At 45.0% G+C, this 27817-nt stretch overlaps 2 protein-coding genes across 10 annotated transcripts in view; both read left to right on the top strand.

Annotated features, from left to right (window-relative positions):
• LOC131935727 (cilia- and flagella-associated protein 70) overlaps positions 1–14766 on the top strand; it is a 46131-nt gene extending 31365 nt beyond the window's left edge. For 4 of the 5 annotated variants that reach the window (XM_059292328.1, XM_059292331.1, XM_059292332.1 and 1 more), the window contains 16 exons: positions 4466–4528; positions 4618–4756; positions 4884–5069; positions 5197–5277; positions 5991–6043; positions 7372–7487; positions 7874–8002; positions 8323–8418; positions 8568–8588; positions 9007–9176; positions 9286–9438; positions 9683–9844; positions 10802–10891; positions 12918–13067; positions 14151–14253; positions 14470–14766. In XM_059292328.1, coding sequence (XP_059148311.1) covers positions 4466–4528; positions 4618–4756; positions 4884–5069; positions 5197–5277; positions 5991–6043; positions 7372–7487; positions 7874–8002; positions 8323–8418; positions 8568–8588; positions 9007–9176; positions 9286–9438; positions 9683–9844; positions 10802–10891; positions 12918–13067; positions 14151–14231 — 1690 coding nt within the window. In that variant the 3' untranslated portion in view covers positions 14232–14253; positions 14470–14766. The remainder of the gene's footprint in view (positions 1–4465; positions 4529–4617; positions 4757–4883; positions 5070–5196; positions 5278–5990; positions 6044–7371; positions 7488–7873; positions 8003–8322; positions 8419–8567; positions 8589–9006; positions 9177–9285; positions 9439–9682; positions 9845–10801; positions 10892–12917; positions 13068–14150; positions 14254–14469) is intronic. The other variant, XM_059292330.1, reaches the window with a different exon arrangement.
• A 1798-nt stretch (positions 14767–16564) lies between these two features.
• Positions 16565–27543, top strand: LOC131935693 (putative ankyrin repeat protein RF_0381). Of its 5 annotated transcripts, none has more exons than XM_059292218.1 (7): positions 16565–16679; positions 19844–20039; positions 21097–21396; positions 21616–21770; positions 25795–26035; positions 26114–26405; positions 26724–27543. In XM_059292218.1, the coding sequence occupies exons 2-7, from the start codon at positions 19886–19888 to the stop codon at positions 27325–27327; spliced, it is 1746 nt and encodes a 581-aa protein (XP_059148201.1). In that variant the 5' UTR covers positions 16565–16679; positions 19844–19885; the 3' UTR covers positions 27328–27543. The 5 variants fall into 5 exon arrangements, with proteins under 5 accessions (XP_059148201.1, XP_059148203.1, XP_059148200.1 ...); XM_059292220.1 differs by having other exon boundaries at positions 16566–16679; positions 19882–20039; XM_059292217.1 differs by having other exon boundaries at positions 16572–16712.
• The last annotated feature ends 274 nt before the right edge of the window (positions 27544–27817 follow it).

The following is a 27817-nucleotide window of genomic DNA, read 5'->3' on the forward strand; positions in this document are numbered from 1 at the left end:
TGTCTGGTGATGTCTGCTGATGTCTGTCTGCTGATGTCTGTCTGCTGATGTCTGTCTGCTGATGTCTGATGATGTCTGTCTGCTGATGTCTGTCTGGTGATGTCTGTCTGCTGATGTCTGTCTGGTGATGTCTGTCTGGTGATGTCTGCTGATGTCTGTCTGCTGATGTCTGTCTGGTGATGTCTGTCTGCTGATGTCTGTCTGGTGATGTCTGTCTGCTGATTTCTGTCTGGTGATGTCTGTCTGGTGATGTCTGCTGATGTCTGTCTGCTGATGTCTGTCTGGTGATGTCTGTCTGGTGATGTCTGCTGATGTCTGTCTGCTGATGTCTGTCTGGTGATGTCTGTCTGCTGATGTCTGTCTGGTGATGTCTGTCTGCTGATTTCTGTCTGGTGATGTCTGTCTGGTGATGTCTGCTGATGTCTGTCTGCTGATGTCTGTCTGCTGATGTCTGTCTGGTGATGTCTGTCTGCTGATGTCTGTCTGCTGATGTCTGTCTGGTGATGTCTGTCTGCTGATGTCTGTCTGGTGATGTCTGTCTGATGATGTCTGTCTGGTGATGTCTGTCTGGTGATGTCTGTCTGGTGATGTCTGTCTGCTGATGTCTGGTGATGTCTGTCTGCTGATGTCTGTCTGGTGATGTCTGTCTGGTGATGTCTGTCTGCTGATGTCTGTCTGCTGATGTCTGTCTGATGATGTCTGTCTGATGATGTCTGTCTGGTGATGTCTGTCTGCTGATGTCTGTCTGCTGATGTCTGTCTGGTGATGTCTGTCTGGTGATGTCTGTCTGGTGATGTCTGTCTGGTGATGTCTGTCTGGTGATGTCTGGTGATGTCTGTCTGCTGATGTCTGTCTGGTGATGTCTGTCTGCTGATGTCTGTCTGCTGATGTCTGCTGATGTCTGTCTGGTGATGTCTGTCTGGTGATGTCTGTCTGGTGATGTCTGTCTGGTGATGTCTGTCTGCTGATGTCTGTCTGGTGATGTCTGTCTGGTGATGTCTGTCTGGTGATGTCTGTCTGATGATGTCTGTCTGGTGATGTCTGTCTGCTGATGTCTGTCTGCTGATGTCTGCTGATGTCTGTCTGGTGATGTCTGTCTGGTGATGTCTGTCTGGTGATGTCTGTCTGGTGATGTCTGTCTGCTGATGTCTGTCTGGTGATGTCTGTCTGGTGATGTCTGTCTGGTGATGTCTGTCTGGTGATGTCTGTCTGCTGATGTCTGTCTGATGATGTCTGTCTGGTGATGTCTGTCTGCTGATGTCTGTCTGGTGATGTCTGTCTGCTGATGTCTGTCTGCTGATGTCTGTCTGCTGATGTCTGTCTGGTGATGTCTGTCTGCTGATGTCTGTCTGGTGATGTCTGTCTGCTGATGTCTGTCTGGTGATGTCTGTCTGGTGATGTCTGTCTGGTGATGTCTGTCTGCTGATGTCTGTCTGGTGATGTCTGTCTGCTGATGTCTGTCTGGTGATGTCTGTCTGCTGATGTCTGTCTGGTGATGTCTGTCTGGTGATGTCTGTCTGGTGATGTCTGTCTGGTGATGTCTGTCTGATGATGTCTGTCTGGTGATGTCTGTCTGGTGATGTCTGTCTGGTGATGTCTGTCTGGTGATGTCTGTCTGGTGATGTCTGTCTGGTGATGTCTGTCTGCTGATGTCTGTCTGCTGATGTCTGTCTGCTGATGTCTGTCTGGTGATGTCTGTCTGCTGATGTCTGTCTGGTGATGTCTGTCTGGTGATGTCTGCTGATGTCTGGTGATGTGTGTCTGGTGATGTCTGTCTGGTGATGTCTGTCTGGTGATGTCTGCTGATGTCTGGTGATGTCTGTCCGCTGATGTCTGTCTGGTGATGTCTGTCTGGTGATGTCTGTCTGGTGATGTCTGCTGATGTCTGGTGATGTCTGTCTGCTGATGTCTGTCTGGTGATGTCTGTCTGGTGATGTCTGCTGATGTCTGTCTGCTGATGTCTGTCTGATGATGTCTGTCTGGTGATGTCTGTCTGGTGATGTCTGCTGATGTCTGTCTGGTGATGTCTGTCTGGTGATGTCTGTCTGGTGATGTCTGCTGATGTCTGTCTGGTGATGTCTGTCTGCTGATGTCTGTCTGGTGATGTCTGTCTGGTGATGTCTGTCTGCTGATGTCTGTCTGGTGATGTCTGTCTGCTGATGTCTGTCTGGTGATGTCTGTCTAGTGATGTCTGTCTGGTGATGTCTGTCTGCTGATGTCTGTCTGGTGATGTCTGTCTGCTGATGTCTGCTGATGTCTGTCTGGTGATGTCTGTCTGGTGATGTCTGTCTGCTGATGTCTGTCTGCTGATGTCTGTCTGGTGATGTCTGTCTGGTGATGTCTGTCTGCTGATGTCTGTCTGGTGATGTCTGTCTAGTGATGTCTGTCTGGTGATGTCTGTCTGCTGATGTCTGTCTGGTGATGTCTGTCTGCTGATGTCTGCTGATGTCTGTCTGGTGATGTCTGTCTGCTGATGTCTGTCTGCTGATGTCTGTCTGCTGATTGCTGATGTCTGTCTGGTGATGTCTGTCTGCTGATGTCTGCTGATGTCTGTCTGGTGATGTCTGTCTGGTGATGTCTGTCTGCTGATGTCTGTCTGGTGATGTCTGTCTGGTGATGTCTGCTGATGTCTGTCTGCTGATGTCTGTCTGATGATGTCTGTCTGGTGATGTCTGCTGATGTCTGTCTGGTGATGTCTGTCTGGTGATGTCTGCTGATGTCTGTCTGGTGATGTCTGTCTGGTGATGTCTGTCTGGTGATGTCTGCTGATGTCTGGTGATGTCTGTCTGCTGATGTCTGTCTGGTGATGTCTGTCTGGTGATGTCTGTCTGCTGATGTCTGTCTGGTGATGTCTGTCTGGTGATGTCTGTCTGGTGATGTCTGTCTGCTGATGTCTGTCTGCTGATGTCTGTCTGATGATGTCTGTCTGGTGATGTCTGTCTGGTGATGTCTGTCTGGTGATGTCTGTCTGCTGATGTCTGTCTGGTGATGTCTGTCTGCTGATGTCTGTCTGGTGATGTCTGTCTGGTGATGTCTGTCTGGTGATGTCTGTCTGGTGATGTCTGTCTGCTGATGTCTGGTGATGTCTGTCTGCTGATGTCTGTCTGGTGATGTCTGTCTGGTGATGTCTGTCTGGTGATGTCTGTCTGGTGATGTCTGTCTGCTGATGTCTGTCTGGTGATGTCTGCTGATGTCTGTCTGCTGATGTCTGTCTGGTGATGTCTGCTGATGTCTGTCTGCTGATGTCTGTCTGGTGATGTCTGCTGATGTCTGTCTGATGATGTCTGTCTGCTGATGTCTGTCTGGTGATGTCTGTCTGGTGATGTCTGTCTGGTGATGTCTGTCTGCTGATGTCTGTCTGCTGATGTCTGCTGATGTCTGTCTGCTGATGTCTGTCTGGTGATGTCTGTCTGGTGATGTCTGTCTGGTGATGTCTGTCTGATGATGTCTGTCTGGTGATGTCTGGTGATGTCTGCTGATGTCTGTCTGGTGATGTCTGTCTGGTGATGTCTGTCTGCTGATGTCTGTCTGGTGATGTCTGTCTGGTGATGTCTGTCTGATGATGTCTGTCTGGTGATGTCTGTCTGGTGATGTCTGGTGATGTCTGTCTGGTGATGTCTGTCTGCTGATGTCTGTCTGGTGATGTCTGATGATGTCTGTCTGGTGATGTCTGTCTGGTGATGTCTGTCTGCTGATGTCTGTCTGGTGATGTCTGATGATGTCTGTCTGGTGATGTCTGTCTGGTGATGTCTGCTGATGTCTGTCTGCTGATGTCTGTCTGGTGATGTCTGATGATGTCTGTCTGGTGATGTCTGTCTGCTGATGTCTGTCTGGTGATGTCTGATGATGTCTGTCTGGTGATGTCTGTCTGGTGATGTCTGCTGATGTCTGTCTGCTGATGTCTGTCTGGTGATGTCTGATGATGTCTGTCTGGTGATGTCTGTCAGGTGATGTCTGTCTGCTGATGTCTGTCTGCTGATGTCTGATGATGTCTGTCTGCTGATGTCTGTCTGGTGATGTCTGTCTGGTGATGTCTGTCTGGTGATGTCTGTCTGGTGATGTCTGGTGATGTCTGTCTGGTGATGTCTGTCTGGTGATGTCTGTCTGCTGATGTCTGTCTGGTGATGTCTGTCTGGTGATGTCTGTCTGGTGATGTCTGGTGATGTCTGTCTGGTGATGTCTGTCTGGTGATGTCTGTCTGGTGATGTCTGTCTGGTGATGTCTGTCTGAGGATGTCTGTCTGGTGATGTCTGTCTGGTGATGTCTGTCTGCTGATGTCTGATGATGTCTGTCTGGTGATGTCTGTCTGATGATGTCTGTCTGGTGATGTCTGTCTGCTGATGTCTGTCTGGTGATGTCTGTCTGGTGATGTCTGATGATGTCTGTCTGGTGATGTCTGTCTGCTGATGTCTGTCTGGTGATGGATGATATTTGTGTTTGGTGATGTGTACCATTACACCCACAGAGACCTGTTTGGAGATGAGATTAAGGATGAAGACGCACAGACCAGCGAGGACATTGAGTCAAGGTAAAACTGTCTTTCACTAGTGACTCGTGTAGACACGTGGGAGATTATTTCTTTGGTCTGGCATGTGATGTGATTTGTGTCCTCTACAGGAGACAGAAGCTGATCTACGAGCTGAATGCCTCAGGAAAATATTTCGCCTTCAAAGAACAGCTGAAACACTCGGTGGTCAAAATAGTGCGGGAGAAATATTTACGCACAACTGGCTTTGATGATAGGCAGCAACTACAGGTCTGTCATTCTTTCTAAATATCTAGCAACTACAGCCAATGATTGTGTAGCAGGCAGCTAATGATTGTGTAGCAGGCAGCTAATGATTGTGTAGCAGGCAGCTAATGATTGTTTGTGTGTCCTGCAGACATTTCTCTCCGAGCTGTACGTCTACCTAATCGACCAGATGCACGTCTCACTGGGCCATGTCCTGGCCCTAGAGGACCAGCCCCCAGTGCCCAAACCTCTGACAGACAGCTCCCAGCTCAAGCACTTTGCCAGGGAGGCGGAGGTCAACCAGAACTTCACACTGGCAGCCACCTACTACAAGGAGGTCAGTCAGGCTTTGTGCCCCACAAATCTAAATACTTGACCCCTGCTTGTGCCCAACAAATCTAAATACTTGACCCCTGTTTGTGCCCCACAAATCTAAATACTTGACCCCTGTTTGTGCTCTACAGAGAATAGCCCGAGACAGAGGTGACGCAGACTGTTGGTTTGACTTTGGCACATTCAACCTGTACATCCACGACATCCCTAAGGTTGGCACAAGTTTGACTTTTTCTGAAAATTTATACAATTATTTTCCTTTTTCAAGAAAAATGAGTAAAAAATTCAGAAAAAAATTACTTTCTTTTAGTTTATTTTCTTACTGATAAAAAATTATAGAATTTTCATGCATTGATTAAGTGAAATGTAACAGGTAAAACCTTCATTTATTTTATACTCAAAATGTAATATTTACTAATTATTGTTTTAATTAATAATAATTCAGAAGACATTCCTAAATGTCCGCATTATGTTTCCATTGTTGTTTGTGTTTATGTGTTAATGTTCATGTTTATTTTTGCTTTGCTTTACTTTTTGCTTTATTTTTTGCCCTTGGATTTAAGTTTTTGGTTATGATTGCATTTATGTTTGGATTTCCATTGTTTGCTTTTGTGTTTATGTTTCTGTTTGCGATGTTGGTTGTGTTAATGTTTGCATTTATGTTTGTGTTTACATTATCTCTGCATGAATGTTGATCTTTAGTTTAAAATGTTTGCATTTGCCTTTATGTTTGTTGTATATATTCCCAAATCCCTGGGAGTGCAGGGTATATGTTGCTTAATGAGTATACAAGTCATGGTCCTCTACAGATAAGTTTATCTCAAATGTATGTATGTGGGGCATCTGTCTAGGACTAGAGTTGGTCAGGGACATCAACTTAGCTTAGTGTGCCAATGCTTAAAAATAGGGTTTTTATTTTTCTCAGGCAGAAGAGTGCTTCAAGGAATGTATTGCAATCAACCAAAAGCACATCCATGGGTGAGTCATGAGGTCTCAGTGTCTCAGTCTAATGTGGGCTTGTATGTATGCTGACAGAGGTTTTATTTTTCTTAGTCTTATGTGGGCTTGTATGTATGCTGACAGAGGTTTTATTTTTCTCAGTCTAATGTGGGCTTGTATGTATGCTGACAGAGGTTTTATTTTTCTCAGTCTAATGTGGGCTTGTATGTATGCTGACAGAGGTTTTATTTTTCTCAGTCTAATGTGGGCTTGTATGTATGCTGACAGAGGTTTTATTTTTCTCAGTCTGATGTGGGCTTGTATGTATGCTGACAGAGGTTTTATTTTTCTCAGTCTAATGTGGGCTTGTATGTATGCTGACAGAGGTTTTATTTTTCTCAGTCTTATGTGGGCTTGTATGTATGCTGACAGAGGTTTTATTTTTCTCAGTCTTATGTGGGCTTGTATGTATGCTGACAGAGGTTTTATTTTTCTCAGTCTAATGTGGGCTTGTATGTATGCTGACAGAGGTTTTATTTTTCTCAGTCTAATGTGGGCTTGTATGTATGCTGACAGAGGTTTTATTTTTCTCAGTCTTATGTGGGCTTGTATGTATGCTGACAGAGGTTTTATTTTTCTCAGTCTAATGTGGGCTTGTATGTATGCTGACAGAGGTTTTATTTTTCTCAGTCTAATGTGGGCTTGTATGTATGCTGACAGAGGTTTTATTTTTCTCAGTCTAATGTGGGCTTGTATGTATGCTGACAGAGGTTTTATCTTTCTCAGTCTTATGTGGGCTTGTATGTATGCTGACAGAGGTTTTATTTTTCTCAGTCTTATGTGGGCTTGTATGTATGCTGACAGAGGTTTTATTTTTCTCCGTCTAATGTGGGCTTGTATGTATGCTGACAGAGGTTTTATTTTTCTCAGTCTAATGTGGGCTTGTATGTATGCTGACAGAGGTTTTATTTTTCTCAGTCTTATGTGGGCTTGTATGTATGCTGACAGAGGTTTTATTTTTCTCAGTCTAATGTGGGCTTGTATGTATGCTGACAGAGGTTTTATTTTTCTCAGTCTAATGTGGGCTTGTATGTATGCTGACAGAGGTTTTATTTTTCTCAGTCTAATGTGGGCTTGTATGTATGCTGACAGAGGTTTTATCTTTCTCAGTCTTATGTGGGCTTGTATGTATGCTGACAGAGGTTTTATTTTTCTCAGTCTTATGTGGGCTTGTATGTATGCTGACAGAGGTTTTATTTTTCTCAGTCTAATGTGGGCTTGTATGTATGCTGACAGAGGTTTTATTTTTCTCAGTCTTATGTTGTATGGGCTTGTATGTATGCTGACAGAGGTTTTATTTTTCTCAGTCTTATGTTGTATGGGCTTGTATGTATGCTGACAGAGAGGATTGAAATGGCTGAAACATTTTTTGAAGCAGCCACTTGTGTAGACAACAAAAGTATTCTCGCATGGACCATGCTAGGTAAACTATGTTATCCACTGTAGGCTACAGGTTTGTTTTATGATGTTGTACAGATTTGTTTTATGATGTTTTATGATGTTGTACAGGTTTGTTTTATGATGTTGTACAGGTTTGTTTTATGATGTTGTACAGGTTTGTTTTATGATGTTGTACAGGTTTGTTTTATGATGTTGTACAGGTTTGTTTTATGATGTTTTATGATGTTGTACAGGTTTGTTTTATGATGCTGTACAGGTTTGTTCTATGATGTTCTATGATGTTGTACAGGTTTGTTTTATGATGTTCTATGATGTTGTACAGGTTTGTTTTATGATGTACAGGTTTGTTTTATGATGCTGTACAGGTTTGTTTTATGATGTACAGGTTTGTTTTATGATGCTGTACAGGTTTGTTTTATGATGCTGTACCCAATGAAATTGGAGCAGAAATGGCCTACATTGAGGCCAACAAGTTGAACACGGCCAAGATCTTGGCTCAACGGGAGGAGGAGAAACGCAAAGAGGAGGAGGGTAAAGGTAAAGTTTGTCAGTCAGATTGTCTGTCAGAATGTCTGTCAGAATGTCTGTCAGAATGTCTGTCAGAATGTCTGTCAGAATGTCTGTCAGAATGTCTGTCAGAATGTCTGTCAGAATGTCTGTCAGAATGTCTGTCAGAATGTCTGTCAGAATGTCTGTCAGAATGTCTGTCTGAATGTCTGTCAGAATGTCTGTCTGAATGTCTGTCAGAATGTCTGTCTGAATGTCTGTCAGAATGTCTGTCAGAATGTCTGTCAGAATGTCTGTCAGAATGTCTGTCAGAATGTCTGTCTGAACGTTTGTGACCTTGCACCTTGCAGCAGTCTCGGAGCAGATGTTGGAGCCAGAAGTTGAGACAACAGAACCAGCGCAGCCCCTTTCAGACAGGTCAAAGACATCTTCACTCAACAAGAAAGGTCAGTTTGACCTTGGCTCTCTGGCCTGCTGTCTGTCTAACCTTGTGTCAACCTGTCATTGTCAAGTAGAACATTGTTTTAAATGTTAGATTTTAAATTCTTTAAATCCTAATGTTTTTGAGGAGAACTAATCCAGAGTTTGATTCTAGGTCAACCAGACAGTGCTGGGGGTAAGTTTCTGGTCACCTGCGGAATTTATTCAAATTTAAAGTTCAGTCAGACATTACTGTGGGAAAACTTGTGGATAACCAACTCATATAATAATGAGGTGATGTAATATTGAGGTGATGTAATATTGAGGTGATGTAATAATGAGGTGATGTAATAATGAGGTGATGTAATAATGAGTAGGGGCTGGCGCATGTTAAACTATAACCCACCTATAAAGTAACATGCACAAACGAACTTTGAACCCACACATTTTATATATATATATATATATATATATATATATATATATATATATATATATATATATATATATATATATATATATATATATATATATGCCTATATATATTTATTCATTCATTTATCTACATATAAACACAGCATACCTTCTGTCTGGTAATTTGTTAAATTGTTTAGCCAACAAGCCTCCATCAGCCAAACCATCCATGTCACGCCCCAGCAGTCAGAAAGGGATGACAGTTGAGCCACCCTCGGACCAATCCTCCACCAGAGACTCCATCCTTGCCTCTCATCCAAGCATCTACATGCAGGCTGTTGATTGGCTGTTGCAAGTCAAGGCGGTCCCAGTAAGTCTACCATCTTGACCAGTCTCTCTAAGTCTACCATCTTGACCAGTCTCTCTAAGTCTACCATCTTGACCAGTCTCTCTAAGTCTACCACCATTTTGTTTCTCAGTTCACAGAGCGGGCCTTGGGCCACGAGTTGGTCACCTGTAGTGGGGGGCCCAGCGCCGCCTACAACATCTGTCTGGCGCGCCTCAGGCTGCAGAAAGGGGAATACAGGGAGGCGGAGGAATGTCTGACTGAAGCTCTACAGACAGAATTTCAGGTTCTTACAGGCTGGCACAGGCACACACACACATATACATTACATACACACACATATGTACCTTACATACACACACATATACCTTACATTCACACTCCCAACACATACATCTAACACACACACACTAGACACAAGCAAACAACCACACAATCCACCAATGATCTTTATCTTGATCTAGAACAATCCACCAATGATCTTTATCTTGATCTAGAACAATCCACCAATGATCTTTACCTTGATCTAGAACCCTGATGCCTGGGCTCTGCTAGGCCATGTCAAGTACTTGACCTCCGACCTGCCCACAGCCAGAGACTGCTACGAGAGAACTTTGTCGTTTGTGACAGACGCCAGCGAGACCCACTCCATCTACCTCCGTCTGGCATCCATTTATTTACAGGAGGAAAGGGTAACTGGACACTTGCACGGACAATATCTGGACACTTGCACGGACAATATCTGGACACTTGTACAGACAATATCTGGACACTTGCACAAACAATATCTGGACACTTGCACAGACAATATCTGGACACTTGCACGGACAATATCTGGACACTTGCACAAACAATATCTGGACACTTGCACAGACAATATCTGGACACTTGCACGGACAATATCTGGACACTTGCACGGACAATATCTGGACACTTGCACGGACAATATCTGGACACTTGCACAGACAATATCTGGACACTTGCACGGACAATATCTGGACACTTGCACAAACAATATCTGGACACTTGCACGGACAATATCTGGACACTTGCACGGACAATATCTGGACACTTGCACGGACAATATCTGGACACTTGCACAGAATATCTGGACACTTGCACGGACAATATCTGGACACTTGCACGGACAATATCTGGACACTTGCACGGACAATATCTGGACACTTGCACGGACAATATCTGGACACTTGTACAGACAATATCTGGACACTTGCACCAAGGTGCCCTCACTTTCTCCCTCCACCAAGGTACCCTCACTTTCTCCCTCCACAAAGGTGCCCTCACTTTCTCCCTCCACCAAGGTGCCCTCACTTTCTCCCTCCACCAAGGTGCCCTCACTTTCCCCCTCCACCAAGGTGCCCTCACTTTCCCCCTCCACCAAGGTGCCCTCACTTTCTCCCCCCACAGATGTTTATGTGATGTCACAACTTGTCTCATATGTTAGGCTACACGTATATTGAGGTACAGATGTTTATGTGATGTCACAACTTGTGTCATATGTTAGGCTACACGTATATTGAGGTACAGATGTTTATGTGATGTCACAACTTGTCTCATATGTTAGGCTACACGTATATTGAGGTACAGATGTTTCTGTGATGTCACAACTTGTGTCCTATGACTTTCAGTTCCACGAGGCCAAGAATACTTTTCTGCTGGCATGTAAGAAGTCGCCATCTTGTATTTCCTGGCTTGGTGTCGGTATAGCTTGCTACAGGGTCAGTTTGTACACATTTTTATTTTGGGGCAAGTTTGTACACACTTTTGTTACGGGGCAAGTTTGTACACACTTTTGTTACGGGGCAAGTTTGTACATACTTTTGTTACGGGGCAAGTTTGTACACACTTTTGTTACAGGGAAGTTTGTACACACTTTTGTTATGGGGCAAGTTTGTACACACTTTTGTTACGGGGCAAGTTTGTAGAGTGGCTTCAATCTGTGGTGGAGAATATGTATACATACATATGTATACATACATATTTATGTAAGAACTGAGCTGCCCATATACTGGAAAATGATTTATTAAAGTGTGTTTCTTTTAATTGACCCTTCTTAAATGTCTTTTTGTTTTTACTGTATATTGCAATTTGTAAAATCATGTAGTAGTTCTCATGCTAGGATTTTAAAACGTTGAAAATTTAAGTGGGAAGAAGGAGAGGGGCTGCACTTTTATTTATTTTATGCTGCAAGTTGGACAATGTAGCCCACCCCTTCATTTTTAATATTTTGGTTTGAGCAACTCCTGACCTGCCCAAATTTTTGAGCAACCCCTGACCTGCCCAAATTTTTGAGCAACCCCTGACCTGCCCAAATTTTTGAGCAACTCCTGACCTGCCCAAATTTTTGAGCAACTCCTGACCTGCCTAAATTTTTGAGCAACTCCTGACCTGCCTAAATTTTTGAGCAACTCCTGACCTGCCTAAATTTTTGAGCAACTCCTGACCTGCCCAAACTTTTGAGCAACTCCTGACCTGCCCAAATTTTTGAACAACTCCTGACCTGCCCAAATTTTTGAGCAACTCCTGACCTGCCTAAATTTTTGAGCAACTCCTGACCTGCCCAAACTTTTGAGCAACTCCTGACCTGCCCAAATTTTTGAGCAACTCCTGACCTGCCTAAATTTTTGAGCAACTCCTGACCTGCCTAAATTTTTGAGCAACTCCTGATCTGCCTAAATTTTTGAGCAACTCCTGACCTGCCTACATTTTTTAGCAACTCCTGACCTGCCCAAATTTTTTAGCAACTCCTGACCTGCCTAAATTTTTGAGCAACTCCTGACCTGCCCAAATTTTTGAGCAACTCCTGACCTGCCTAAATTTTTGAGCAACTCCTGACCTGCCTAAATTTTTGAGCAACTCCTGACCTGCCCAAATTTTTGAGCAACTCCTGACCTGCCTAAATTTTTGAGCAACTCCTGACCTGCCCAAATTTTTGAGCAACTCCTGACCTGCCCAAACTTTTGAGCAACTCCTGACCTGCCCAAATTTTTGAGCAACTCCTGACCTGCCTAAATTTTTGAGCAACTCCTGACCTGCCCAAATTTTTGAGCAACTCCTGACCTGCCTAAATTTTTGAGCAACTCCTGACCTGCCCAAATTTTTGAGCAACTCCTGACCTGCCCAAACTTTTGAGCAACTCCTGACCTGCCCAAATTTTTGAGCAACTCCTGACCTGCCTAAATTTTTTAGCAACTCCTGACCTGCCCAAATTTTTTAGCAACTCCTGACCTGCCCAAATTTTTGAGCAACTCCTGACCTGCCCAAATTTTTAGCAACTCCTGACCTGCCTAAATTTTTGAGCAACTCCTGACCTGCCCAAACTTTTGAGCAACTCCTGACCTGCCCAAATTTTTGAGCAACTCCTGACCTGCCCAAATTTTTAGCAACTCCTGACCTGCCCAAATTTTTGAGCAACTCCTGACCTGCCCAAATTTTTGAGCAACTCCTGACCTGCCCAAATTTTTGAGCAACTCCTGACCTGCCCAAATTTTTGAGCAACTCCTGACCTGCCCAAATTTTTGAGCAACTCCTGACCTGCCCAAATTTTTGAGCAACTCCTGACCTGCCCAAATTTTTGAGCAACTCCTGACCTGCCCAAATTTTTGAGCAACTCCTGACCTGCCCAAATTTTTGAGCAACTCCTGACCTGCCCAAATTTTTGAGCAACTCCTGACCTGCCTAAATTTTTGAGCAACTCCTGACCTGCCCAAATTTTTAGCAACTCCTGACCTGCCCAAATTTCAGCTGAATGAGCTCGCTGAGGCGGAAGATGCCCTGTCCGAGGCCAACGTCCTCAACAACAATGACCCTGAGGTCTGGGCCTATCTCTCCCTAGTGTGTCTGCAAACAAATCGACAGCTTGAAGCAGAACAAGCCTACAAGTACGCTGTCAAGGTCGGTAGATATATACATAGACATACATACACATAGATTTATCAACATATTTATGCCTATTTACATATATATATATATAATATATATATATATATATATATATATATATATATATATATATATATATATATATATATATATATATATATATGCATTAATATGTTGATATATGTATTATATGAAACGAGCCAACCCGCTGTGTATCATAGGCCTCTATTTAGTTGTTTTATTTTCTACTTTCCAGTAATTAATAAATTGTGAATTCGACAGTACCAATGCTGCCACTGAAAATATTTGCTTTAAAACACTATCAGTAGGTCGTTAAGGACGATACCCCCGCTCACCCTCCTTCCCCCCCCCCCCCCGTGAAAGCAGCCTCCTCTTAGTTACCTCCCCTAAGTTTAAAATTGTTTCAAACTAAATTATCTGCCCCTAATAGCCGTCACTAAACCCGGCTCTACGATTGTAAACATTTAGCGTGAACCACAGCTCACCAGACCATGTTGGGGTGGGGTTGGTAGAGATATAAGCTTAGAGAGGAAGAGAGGGGTTGTAAGGAGGCGCGCTTACAGCTTGGTGTTTTCTAGGGTATCCAAGAAGAGAATTATATATATATAGACATAGATAGACATACATACACATATATTTATCAATGAATTTAAGCATATTTATATATATATATATATATATATATATATATATATATATATATATATATATATATATATATATATATATATATATATATATATATATATATATATATATATATATATATATATATATATATATATATATATATATAAATATGCACATAATTACGCTGAAAAATATATACGTTGATATATATATATATATATTATATATATATATATATATATATTATATATATATATATATATATATATATATATATATATATATATATATATATATATATATATATTATATATATATATATATTATATATATATATATATATATATATATATATATATATATATATATATATATATATATATATATATATATATATACGTAGGCTCCATATACATATGCCTGTGATCTGCATATGATCCACAGCTGAACCTGGATGATGGTGCTCTGTTAGCTGAGATCCACAGAGAACAAGTTTCACATGGCTTTGGCAATCCAGCTTTTTAGAGTCACGACAGTTTGGGTTCAAGTAAGAGTTATAATTTGGGTTCAAGTAAGAGTTATAATTTGGGTTCAAGTAAGAGTTATAATTTGGGTTCAAGTAAGAGTTATAATTTGGGTTCAAGTAAGAGTTATAATTTGGGTTCAAGTTAAATGAAATTGATTTATGTTTTTGTATTAAACTAAGTCATGCTAGTGTTGAAGTAAGAGAATATTACTTTTTTTTTCTTGAATGTATTTCCAGATGAACCTAAGAAATCATCAACATTCAGTCAATGATGCCTTCTTTGTTAAAGGGAATTTTTTTTTAAAGTTGGGATATCAATGTTGAGTAGAAGCTGCTCATCAAATGTGGTGATTTGTGGTTGCTCATCAAATGTGGTGATTTGTGGCTGGTGATCAAATGTGGTGATTTGTGGCTGCTCATTGAATACTTTCTTTTCTTGAATATTTGACTGCCATGCTTCTTACAATTGGTGTAGGCCTATCACATAGCAGATTGACCTATACACTGTCCATTAAAATTGAGTTTCTAAAACCATGTTAAAATCTTTTGGTTTCATTTAGATCTACATGTTGTCAGACTGTGTCTAGATGATGGCCCAACTGAAATGTTCACCTAAAATTGAATTCAAACAATAGGGACCTAACAATAAAAACTCAAAGGGTGTACTGTAAGCCCCTTATTTGACTTATTATTTAATAAACATTACCATTAGGCCTAGTATTAATTTTTTCAGTAGGCCTACAAAAACGTGATTTCCTAAAAAATATAGACAAGTTGCATCTCACAATAATTCTAAAGTTGATGATGCTGATTGTCACTCTATTCAGTTTTAACATTTAAAGGGCAGAATTTTAAAAAAAAATTCTTCTTTGGCTGTTACTACGTATAGGCTTCTCAAAACGAGGCTATAATCTCTATACTACTAAAACTCAAGTTTGTTTACATGTTTGAATATTTATTTGCTTTTGATTTGTCTGATTGACTACTGGAAAGAATCTGCTCTATGTGGAGAGGGTGAACGGAAAAAAAAGTAACAGGGAAAAAAACACAGAAAAAAGTCACAGTTTTTGCTAGGAAAAAAGTCACAGAAAAAAAGTCACAAAAATCTTATCAGAAATATTTTGATTTATTTGTTGAAAATTGTAAAATTTTGTATGTTTATTGTTATTGGTTGTATTTTTTTATAGTATATATTAACTATACAAGTTAAAAGTATTATGGTTTATAAAAATTGTAAGTAAAAAACACTCTAAGATACTTTACTCAACAATCTCAACTTTTGTTACGTATTTTGTTAAATACGCGTTAGAAAAGTTAATTATTAAAAAAATTTAGGTTCATCATTGTGTTTTGCATGTTGTGCAATGAGCGTGATAAATGTGGGCAGTAAAGGTGGTTGAACAAAGCATAATTATTGTTGCGATGAGTTGAGGGCAGTAAGTAAGATGAATTTACCATTTCACTGTAATTTAATGTTAGTATTTTTTAAAAACACGATGAAAACCGTGGACGTTGGAACATTCTATTAAATTCTATTTATATTGTATTTAACATAATTACAATCTACATACTTCATACTAAATATTTTTAGATGAATTATAAAAATGACCATGCTTATGCAACCTACACACATTACATTACATTTAATTAATTCTAAGCTAATTTGCACTCTCCGAAAATATAATTCATAAAAGTATTAACAAATTCCATCCAAATATAAATTTGTCACTTTTTTTCCTGTGACTCTTTTTCTGTGTTTTTTTCCCGTGTTTTTTTTTTCGCCCCCCCCCCCCCCGAAAATTTTTTACCGCCCCCCCCCCCCCCCCCCCCGAACGAAATTTATATAATTTATATAGAAAATATATACTTTTAACAGTGTCCGCCCCCCCCCCCCAAGAAAGTTTACCGCCCCCCCCCCCCCCGAAGATTTCAAGTGCCCCCCCCCCCCCCGGAGAAAAAAGTCTGGAAGAAACAATGGTGTGGTCAGACCCACGCTCAGCCAAAATCTGTGTTTTCACAGACAAAAACATGTCTGAGGTGGGAGGACACTGGTGAAGCATATGAAAAGATTATGTTGTCAGACCCATGCTCAGACGAAGTCAGTGTTTATAAAAGACAAAAAACGTCTAAGGTGTGATGCCTTTTTTAATGTCTCGTTATTTTGTGATGATAAGTGACAGACGTGATGTCATTTATGGATGACCCCCGAAACCCACAGTTATCTATTAACTAATGATAACGGGTAGTCTAGTTTTTTTTAAAAATACAGACTAGGTTTTCATACTAAGAAAAATTAAAGGGAAGCTACTCAAAAAATAATTCTTATTAAGATGGCTGCTGTTTTTAATACATATCTTATAGAATCTAGATCTAGATCTAGTGAATATTATTACTAAATGATCTAAAATTCTAAATCTAGTCTATGTGAATGTTAGGAATAAAATAAGGTAATCTCACGATATAGCGTCGGAAATTATCTGGTAATGTTTGTTGACTTTCGGTAGCATTCGTTACTGTAAAACCATAGTAAAAACATAGTTTATTTGACCGTTGAAATAAAAATAAAGTCTAGTGCATTTCATTAAATTAACTTAGGGCTATTCCCAGCTGGAACAGTTTTTTTTTGCTGATATGCCAACAATTACGTCACAAACAAAAAAATAACAAAAATAACCCTTCCATGACTAACTGGTAAAATATTTTGATAAAAGAGAAATGCAATTAGAGTGAGTCATAGCGCTAATGCATCAGATGGGTTTGAACCTGCACCTTAGGATATTTTTACCATTAAATCTATCAAAAACGGTCACGACTGTGAATAGACACTTCGTTAATTTTAATGGGTAATCTATCGTTTTAGGTACGTAAAATCGCCAGCGGCTAGTAATGTACGAAAAAGTTACCTCATTGTCAATGCTTTAATAGAAGTAGATCTATATTAGTATATTATTGTGATATATTTGTGTCAAATATTATAGAAAAATGATTAATAAACCTAAATCAATGGCTAAATATATCAATATAGGCCAGAAGTTAACTCTAAACAGCAGTGTTTGCGAGCAAGATTTGCTATTATAAACTATAAACAGCAGCCATTTGTAAAATAGAGTGGCTTCCCCTGTATCTCGCGCTATGAGTTTACAAAAAAAAAACTTAAACAAGATGGCTGCTATATATAGTAAATGAGCCGGTACATAAATGAAACAAGGAAACATTTTTGTATTTTTCAAAACATGTTACCTCCTCAAAATGCGAAATACTTATTAAAATTTAAGGAGTCACCTGTTTTTCACATTACTAGTCGCAGGTGTTTTTTATGTACCTAAAACGATAGATTACCAATTAATGTTTTAACATTGGTAGAAAAGAAACTGGATTTTCTTTTTAGAATTATTTATATAAAACAAATATTGAAATTCCAATGTTAAAGTTTTAATTTTTTTTTAAGAGGGAAAAGGGCCCCTATATGCATTGGCCCCTATGCCTTGTCTACGCAAAAAATGTTTTTGAGTTTTAAAACATCCAGTAACTAAGCTATCACACAACTATAAACACTTTTCCGGTTGCATAATTATAAATTTTTTCTGCATTCGAATATGCCTTTATTTTTATTTTTCTTCTTTAAATTAAATTTAGTTTATACATTTAAAACATCGAACATATTATTTTCAACTAAACTATATCAAGTTCTCCAAAGCCTGTGAGAGAGAGAAATGCGCACATGGGCTTTTATATATTACGATACACTGAACATATTGTTTACCAATTATTATTTGTAATCAATAACAGTTTAGAAGCCGCTCCTAAATGTCCTCTATATTTATTTCTATCTTTCGGTTTGCGTACAAGCTTTGGGTATTGTAGTCGTTCATTAAATTGAACCAGGCGCATCTGCCCACGCCCAGCAGGGTGCAATTTGCGCCCCGGCTATCCTGTGAGCACTGTGGTGTATACATTTAAAACAGTGCGATAGACTATTGATAAAAAAAAAGGGTTACTATAGACCTTCGCTACATCGAATCCAGGGCATCCTCTGGCACTCCCCTAGGGACTTGCCTGTAGCTGACTTGATGACTGTTTGACTTGCCTGTAGCTGACTTGGTGACTGTTTGACTTGCCTGTAGCTGACTTGATGACTGTTTGACTTGCTTGTAGCTGACTTGATGACTGTTTGACTTGCCTGTAGCTGACTTGATGACTGTTTGACTTGCCTGTAGCTGACTTGGTGACTGTTTGACTTGCCTGTAGCTGACTTGGTGACTGTTTGCCTGTAGCTGACTTGGTGACTGTTTGACTTGCCTGTAGCTGACTTGGTGACTGTTTGACTTGCCTGTAGCTGACTTGGTGACTGTTTGACTGTAGCTGACTTGATGACTGTTTGACTTGCCTGTAGCTGACTTGATGACTGTTTGACTTGCCTGTAGCTGGGCTTTCCAGTGAGTGCTATGGCAAAAGAACTACGTTTGTTTTAAACAGTGCGATAGACTTTGGATAAGACGGAGTATTTTAGTCGTTTATTAAGTTGAATCAAGTGGTTCCACAGGTGCCCCTGCAGGGTGCGATTACTAAGTTGAATCAAGTGGTTCTGCAGGTGCCCCTGCAGGGTGCGATTACTAAGTTGAATCAAGTGGTTCCACAGGTGCCCCTGCAGGGTGCGATTACTAAGTTGAATCAAGTGGTTCCACAGGTGCCCCTGCAGGGTGCGATTACTAAGTTGAATCAAGTGGTTCCACAGGTGCCCCTGCAGGGTGCGATTTGGTCAGCCTTGCTATACTGTGAGCACTATACTTTTATGTTTGTATTTAAGTTTGTGTTTATGATCTGTGTTCTTGTTTGCGTTTGTGATTGCGTTAATGTTTGCGTTTAATTTTGTGTTTGCAGTTTTGTTTGTGCTTGTGTTTGGGTTTGGGTTTTTGTTTGTGTTTGCTCTTGTGTTTGCGTTTATGTTTGCGTTTTTGTTTGCTTTTGTGTTTGGATTTGGGTTTGTGCTTTCATTTGTGTTTTGGTTGGTTGTTATTAGGGTTAATTCGAAAGGTAATATATTTCGTAAAGCCAGGCAATGCCAAGTAAATGCCTCTTAAACTAACGAAACACGACGTCACATTGGAGCATATAGTAGAAATTAGTCTACAGCAGGAGAGTGCACACAGTAATATGATGTCATTGATTCTTGAGTAAACATTGAATTAAAAAAAAAAAAATATATATATATATATATATATATATATATATATATATATATATATATATATATATATATATATATATATATATATATATATATATATATATATCAAGAAGCTGGTGCCCATTTGTGAACTATTACCCCGCCCCCTCTGCCCAAGTTGTAGACCTGCATATGCCACTATTGTGGATCTATTAGTATTAGCTTCGGATAAATTTTGTTAAAATTTAGTTACACTTATCCATAGGCAAGGGTTACTTACATTTTCATTAGGTACACTTACAATTTAGATATAGAATCTAGATCTATATCAGCATAATCCACTAGAATCTAAGATGAGTATAAAAAATTAATTTTTCCGTAATTAGCTATCTTTGGGGTGCAGCAATTTTCTCAAAAAACTTTTTTTGTTGACCCACTATCTAGCCTACCAAATATAATGCTCCACATTACATTCGAAACAGAGGAATGCATGAAGGAATGATGCTTGAAGCTGATCAACTGAGGTTTGAGCAGGTGCTGTTGTATAAGATGCTGGTGACTTGTAAACAACAAAATCAATCCATCAGCAGTTGTATTCATGGCGTGAGCAAAACATTGCTGCAATCTCCTCTTACTCTAGGTATGGCATTCTCAATTAACAATTTGCCTAAGTCCCCCACACTCTGCCCCAGTCCCCACACTCTGCCCCAGTCCCCACACTCTGCCCTAGTCCCCACACTCTGCCCCAGTCCCCACACTCTGCCCCAGTCCCCACACTCTGCCCTAGTCCCCACACTCTGCCCCAGTCCCCACACTCTGCCCTAGTCCCCCACATTTTGCCCTAGTCCCCACACTCTGCCCAAGTCCCCACACTCTGCCCCAGTCCCCACACTCTGCCCCAGTCCCCACACTCTGCCCTAGTCCCCACACTCTGCCCTAGTCCCCCACATTTTGCCCCAGTCCCCACACTCTGCCCTAGTCCCCCACATTTTGCCTTAGTCCCCACACTCTGCCCCAGTCCCCACACTCTGCCCTAGTCCCCACACTCTGCCCCAGTCCCCCACACTCTGCCCTAGTCCCCCACACTCTGCCCTAGTCCCCCACACTCTGCCCTAGTCCCCCACACTCTGCCCCAGTCCCCACACTCTGCCCTAGTCCCCCACACTCTGCCCCAGTCCCCACACTCTGCCCTAGTCCCCCACACTCTGCCCCAGTCCCCACACTCTGCCCCAGTCCCCCACATTTTGCCCTAGTCCCCCACACTCTGCCCTAGTCCCCCACATTCTGCCCTAGTCCCCCACACTCTGCCCTAGTCCCCCACACTCTGCCCTAGTCCCCCACACTCTGCCCTAGTCCCCCACACTCTGCCCTAGTCCCCCACACTCTGCCCCAGTCCCCCACACTCTGCCCCAGTCCCCACACTCTGCCCTAGTCCCCCACACTCTGCCCCAGTCCCCACACTCTGCCCCATTCCCCACACTCTGCCCTAGTCCCCCACACTCTGCCCCAGTCCCCACACTCTGCCCCAGTCCCCACACTCTGCCCCAGTCCCCACACTCTGCCCCAGTCCCCACACTCTGCCCCAGTCCCCACACTCTGCCAAAGTCCACCACACTCTGCCCTATCTCCTACACATCTTCCCATTGTTATTGGCACCAAATGCAAGCATAGATCAGCCTGAATAAACTTTGTTCCAGTGGTTGTTGAAAACTGCACATGTGGCCGCTTCTTTGAACAACACCCAACCACAGTGGAGGACACAGAGGCCATCCGATTGGGGCCGTTCCTGCAGACACTACAGAGAGGGACGTGCAAATGTTGGAGGCCAGGTCAAGCGGCGGGGTGTGTGGCCAGCAAGACCTGGCTCCATGTGGCGGCCGCCCTCGGCTCTCTAGAGCTGCTGGAGCACCTGGTGACTGAGGTCCAACTCAACATCAACTCTGTCACCTCTCTCCTCAACTTCACCTCTCTCACTCTGGCTGTCATGCAGACACGCAGTAAGCTGGCATGTCATTTATTGCTGCATGTCTGGTGGAGCTGACTGTTTGCCTGTAGCTGACTTGGTGACTGTTTGCCTGTAGCTGACTTGGTGACTGTTTGCCTGTAGCTGACTTGGTGACTGTTTGACTTGCCTGTAGCTGACTTGGTGGCTGTTTGCCTGTAGCTGACTTGGTGACTGTTTGCCTGTAGCTGACTTGGTGACTGTTTGCCTGTAGCTGACTTGGTGGAGTGGCTGTGTAGCCGGCCTGATGTTGACAAAAATGTTCTGGTCAAGAGTGAACAGCACACTGCCCTTGTGGAAGCCATGTTGGCCGACAAGTTCCACATTGTTGAGCTGCTGATACAGAGCCCTGGACTTGATTTAAACACAGTAAGTCAGCCCATCTGTTGGCTCCTCCATGTGCCCCCTCCATGTGCCCATCTGTTGGCTCCTCCATGTGCCCATCTGTTGGCCCCTCCATGTGCCCATCTGTTGGCTCCTCCATGTGCCCATCTGTTGGCTCCTCCATGTGCCCATCTGTTGGCTCCTCCATGTGCCCATCTGTTGGCCCCTCCATGTGCCCCCTCCATGTGCCCATCTGTTGGCTCCTCCATGTGCCCATCTGTTGGCCCCTCCATGTGCCCATCTGTTGGCTCCTCCATGTGCCCATCTGTTGGCTCCTCCATGTGCCCATCTGTTGGCCCCTCCATGTGCCCATCTGTTGGCTCCTCCATGTGCCCCCTCCATGTGCCCATCTGTTGGCTCCTCCATGTGCCCCCTCCATGTGCCCATCTGTTGGCTCCTCCATGTGCCCCCTCCATGTGCCCATCTGTTGGCTCCTCCATGTGCCCATCTGTTGGCTCCTCCATGTGCCCATCTGTTGGCCCCTCCATGTGCCCCCTCCATGTGCCCATCTGTTGGCTCCTCCATGTGCCCCCTCCATGTGCCCATCTGTTGGCTCCTCCATGTGCCCATCTGTTGGCTCCTCCATGTGCCCATCTGTTGGCTCCTCCATGTGCCCCCTCCATGTGCCCATCTGTTGGCTCCTCCATGTACCCATCTGTTGGCTCCTCCATGTGCCCATCTGTTGGCTCCTCCATGTGCCCCCTCCATGTGCCCATCTGTTGGCCCCTCCATGTGCCCATCTGTTGGCCCCTCCATGTGCCCATCTGTTGGCTCCTCCATGTGCCCATCTGTTGGCTCCTCCATGTGCCCCCTCCATGTGCCCATCTGTTGGCCCCTCCATGTGCCCATCTGTTGGCTCCTCCATGTGCCCATCTGTTGGCCCCTCCATGTGCCCCCTCCATGTGCCCATCTGTTGGCTCCTCCATGTGCCCATCTGTTGGCTCCTCCATGTGCCCCCTCCATGTGCCCATCTGTTGGCTCCTCCATGTGCCCATCTGTTGGCCCCTCCATGTGCCCCCTCCATGTGCCCATCTGTTGTCTCCTCCATGTGCCCATCTGTTGGCTCCTCCATGTGCCCATCTGTTGGCTCCTCCATGTGCCCCCTCCATGTGCCCATCTGTTGGCTCCTCCATGTGCCCATCTGTTGGCTCCTCCATGTGCCCATCTGTTGGCCCCTCCATGTGCCCATCTGTTGGCTCCTCCATGTGCCCCCTCCATGTGCCCATCTGTTGGCTCCTCCATGTGCCCATCTGTTGGCCCCTCCATGTGCCCCCTCCATGTGCCCATCTGTTGGCTCCTCCATGTGCCCATCTGTTGGCCCCTCCATGTGCCCATCTGTTGGCTCCTCCATGTGCCCCCTCCATGTGCCCATCTGTTGGCTCCTCCATGTGCCCATCTGTTGGCCCCTCCATGTGCCCCCTCCATGTGCCCATCTGTTGGCCCCTCCATGTGCCCCCTCCATGTGCCCATCTGTTGGGCCCACCATGTGCCCCCTCCATGTGCCCATCTGTTGGCTCCTCCATGTGCCCATCTGTTGGCTCCTCCATGTGCCCCCTCCATGTGCCCATCTGTTGGCTCCTCCATGTGCCCATCTGTTGGCCCCTCCATGTGCCCCCTCCATGTGCCCATCTGTTGGCTCCTCCATGTGCCCCCTCCATGTGCCCATCTGTTGGCTCCTCCATGTGCCCATCTGTTGGCTCCTCCATGTGCCCCCTCCATGTGCCCATCTGTTGGCTCCTCCATGTGCCCATCTGTTGGCCCCTCCATGTGCCCCCTCCATGTGCCCATCTGTTGGCCCCTCCATGTGCCCCCTCCATGTGCCCATCTGTTGGGCCCACCATGTGCCCCCTCCATGTGCCCATCTGTTGGCTCCTCCATGTGCCCATCTGTTGGCTCCTCCATGTGCCCCCTCCATGTGCCCATCTGTTGGCTCCTCCATGTGCCCATCTGTTGGCCCCTCCATGTGCCCCCTCCATGTGCCCATCTGTTGGCTCCTCCATGTGCCCATCTGTTGGCTCCTCCATGTGCCCCCTCCATGTGCCCATCTGTTGGCTCCTCCATGTGCCCATCTGTTGGCTCCTCCATGTGCCCCCTCCATGTGCCCATCTGTTGGCCCCTCCATGTGCCCATCTGTTGGCTCCTCCATGTGCCCATCTGTTGGCTCCTCCATGTGCCCCCTCCATGTGCCCCCTCCATGTGCCCATCTGTTGGCTCCTCCATGTGCCCATCTGTTGGCTCCTCCATGTGCCCATCTGTTGGCTCCTCCATGTGCCCATCTGTTGGCTCCTCCATGTGCCCCCTCCATGTGCCCCCTCCATGTGCCCATCTGTTGGCTCCTCCGTGTGCCCATCTGTTGGCTCCTCCATGTGCCCCCTCCATGTGCCCCCTCCATGTGCCCATCTGTTGGCCCCTCCATGTGCCCATCTGTTGGCTCCTCCGTGTGCCCATCTGTTGGCCCCTCCATGTGCCCATCTGTTGGCTCCTCCATGTGCCCATCTGTTGGCTCCTCCATGTGCCCATCTGTTGGCTCCTCCGTGTGCCCATCTGTTGGCCCCTCCATGTGCCCATCTGTTGGCTCCTCCATGTGCCCATCTGTTGGCTCCTCCATGTGCCCATCTGTTGGCTCCTCCATGTGCCCATCTGTTGGCTCCTCCATGTGCCCATCTGTTGGCTCCTCCATGTGCCCATCTGTTGGCTCCTCCATGTGCCCATCTGTTGGCTCCTCCATGTGCCCCCTCCATGTGCCCATCTGTTGGCTCCTCCATGTGCCCATCTGTTGGCTCCTCCATGTGCCCCCTCCATGTGCCCATCTGTTGGCTCCTCCATGTGCCCCCTCCATGTGCCCCCTCCATGTGCCCATCTGTTGGCTCCTCCATGTGCCCATCTGTTGGCCCCTCCATGTGCCCATCTGTTGGCTCCTCCATGTGCCCATCTGTTGGCTCCTCCATGTGCCCATCTGTTGGCTCCTCCATGTGCCCATCTGTTGGCTCCTCCATGTGCCCATCTGTTGGCTCCTCCATGTGCCCATCTGTTGGCTCCTCCATGTGCCCATCTGTTGGCTCCTCCATGTGCCCCCTCCATGTGCCCATCTGTTGGCTCCTCCATGTGCCCATCTGTTGGCTCCTCCATGTGCCCCCTCCATGTGCCCATCTGTTGGCTCCTCCATGTGCCCCCTCCATGTGCCCATCTGTTGGCTCCTCCATGTGCCCATCTGTTGGCTCCTCCATGTGCCCCCTCCATGTGCCCATCTGTTGGCTCCTCCATGTGCCCATCTGTTGGCTCCTCCATGTGCCCCCTCCATGTGCCCATCTGTTGGCTCCTCCATGTGCCCATCTGTTGGCTCCTCCATGTGCCCCCTCCATGTGCCCATCTGTTGGCCCCTCCATGTGCCCCCTCCATGTGCCCATCTGTTGGCTCCTCCATGTGCCCATCTGTTGGCTCCTCCATGTGCCCCCTCCATGTGCCCATCTGTTGGCTCCTCCATGTGCCCATCTGTTGGCTCCTCCATGTGCCCCCTCCATGTGCCCATCTGTTGGCTCCTCCATGTGCCCATCTGTTGGCTCCTCCATGTGCCCCCTCCATGTGCCCATCTGTTGGCTCCTCCATGTGCCCATCTGTTGGCTCCTCCATGTGCCCCCTCCATGTGCCCATCTGTTGGCTCCTCCATGTGCCCATCTGTTGGCTCCTCCATGTGCCCCCTCCATGTGCCCATCTGTTGGCCCCTCCATGTGCCCATCTGTTGGCCCCTCCATGTGCCCATCTGTTGGCTCCTCCATGTGCCCATCTGTTGGCTCCTCCATGTGCCCCCTCCATGTGCCCATCTGTTGGCTCCTCCATGTGCCCATCTGTTGGCTCCTCCATGTGCCCATCTGTTGGCTCCTCCATGTGCCCCCTCCATGTGCCCATCTGTCATCATAGTCTATCACCATTTCACCCTTGTCAGATCACCACACCACGATGGTATCCGTGTCACCACTATCCATGTCACCACTATCTCGCTGTCTGACAGAAAAACTTCCGGGGTGAGACACCTCTTGTAATTGCTGTGCGGATGAAAAATGCCGAGCTGGTGAAGCAGCTATTACAGGCAGGGGCAGACCACTCCATCCCTACCAGAAGAGGGTTGCTGCCCCTGCTTTTAGCTGTGAGCTCTGGTCACAAGGTTGTGAGAGAGTTTGTCCACGCAGGCGTTGATCTGAACCTCAAGACTCCACATGGAGAGACAGCTCTAACTTTAGCTCTTCAAGCTTGTAAGTTGGCCACAGTTTTCTGTCTAGTTTGCCCTTGAAAGTTGTATGTGAACATGACCTTGAGAGCTTTGTGTACAGATGACCTTGACGTTGTCCACACTTTGATCACTGGAGGAGCAAGTACTGTAGCTGACCCAGCAAGACCAGCTGTGGTTCTAGCTGCCAAGCTGGCTGACCTACAAACAACCTACTATCTGCTCCAGATTGGTGAAGATCCCAACCAGCAGGACTCGGAAGGCTGGACAGCCCTGCACTACGCCAGCTGGCATGGACGGGACGCTATGGTAGAGATGCTGTTAGCTCATGGCGCTGACCCAAACTGTCTGACCTCATGTCACGGTACAGCCCTGTCTATGGCTGTCTTTCACAGGTAGGTGTGCTGTCTAAGGCTGTCTTTCTCAGGTAGGCTTGCTGTCTTTCACAGGTAGGTGTGCTGTCTAAGGCTGTCTTTCACAGGTAGGCATGCTGTCTAAGGCTGTCTTTCACAGGTAGGCGTGCTGTCTAAGGTTGTCTTTCACAGGTAGGCGTGCTGTCTTTCTCAGTTAGGCGTGCTGTCTAAGGCTGTCTTTCACAGGTAGGCGTGCTGTCTAAGGCTGTCTTTCTGTTGGCTCCTCCCATTAGTGCTTGCTGTACTAAGGTGTGATCTGTTCAACCTAGTTGACCTACTTGTGACCTACTTGTATTTGAGCAGGCACAGTCAAGTGGTTGAGCTCCTGCTAGCGTCCTGTGCTGATCCAAACATCGCGGACACTGACCTTGACACTGCCCTACATTTGGCCGCGGCTAATGGCGACCAGAGAGTGGTGGAGAGTCTTCTGGCTGCAGGCGCTCAGGCCTGTGCCCTCAACCGGGCAGGAGCCACGCCTTTATTTAATGCCGTCGTTAGATCTTCTCTCTCCGTGGTCAGGCTGCTCCTGCCCCACTACACAGACGTCCAGCTGCAGCTGTGCAGCCGTGGCACCGTCTACAGCTGCTACCAGTCCAAGTCTCAAGTCCTGTACCCCACAGCACGCTCTCTGATGTGGGTGGCTGCTACCAGTGGCAGTGAAGGCATCGTCCAGCTCCTCTTGTACGCGGGCTACGACTGCAGCCAGCAAGTCTGGCTTGACCAGACGGATGCCCTGAGTCCAGCAGTCAGGGATCAACTTGCCCACTGTATGCCCAGAACTCTACTGGCCCTGGCCAGGTGTGTGGTCAGACGTCTCCTGGGTCCAGGCAACCAAAGACACGTCAACCAGCTGCGCCACATCCCCAGAGCTGTTCAAAACTATATTTCTCTAAGGACCATATAGAAGTGTGTCCTCAGGGTCTTATAGAATTGTGTCCTCAAGGTCCTATAGCTGTGTCCTCAAGGTCCTATAGATGTTTCCTCAAGGCCCTATAGATGTGTCCTCAAGGTCCTATAGAAATGTGTCCTCAAGGTCTTTCCTAAATGAAGTTGACACGACACTACAAACGTTATCTGGTTTAATTTACTTGACACCACATAAAGGACTAAGTGGAAAAAAGTAGGGTAAGGTGGGGTAATTCCACACACGGGGTAATTCCACACACTATATACTGAATACTCTCTATTTTTAATGGGAGTAAAGTTTAATTAAAAGTTACTATTCCCTGTTTCTACGAGGTCATTTCTTGTACTTTCTGATACTGTTAGAGAAGCGTTTATCTACATTCAGAGCAAGAATTTTAATTTTATCTGCATCTATCTTCAAACATCCTTAGGTAAGTACAACCCCTGCACTTTTTAAAAAATATTTTTTTTTGTCTTATTTTTAATTG

The sequence above is a fragment of the Physella acuta genome, unplaced genomic scaffold (assembly GCF_028476545.2).
Source record: "Physella acuta isolate Inbredline_101_S28 unplaced genomic scaffold, ASM2847654v3 ptg000155l, whole genome shotgun sequence".
NCBI lineage: Eukaryota > Metazoa > Mollusca > Gastropoda > Physidae > Physella > Physella acuta.

What these genes read in the sequence shown, in the direction of transcription:
- LOC131935693 (XM_059292218.1), top strand. Translation starts at nt 19,886, where the DNA reads ATGCATGAAGGAATGATGCTTGAAGCTGATCAACTGAGGTTTGAGCAG. An exon ending in GCAATCTCCTCTTACTCTAG is followed by an intron (nt 20,040 to 21,096) that starts GTATGGCATTCT and finishes ACTTTGTTCCAG; the next exon opens with TGGTTGTTGAAAACTGCACA. An exon ending in AACTTTAGCTCTTCAAGCTT is followed by an intron (nt 26,036 to 26,113) that starts GTAAGTTGGCCA and finishes CTTTGTGTACAG; the next exon opens with ATGACCTTGACGTTGTCCAC.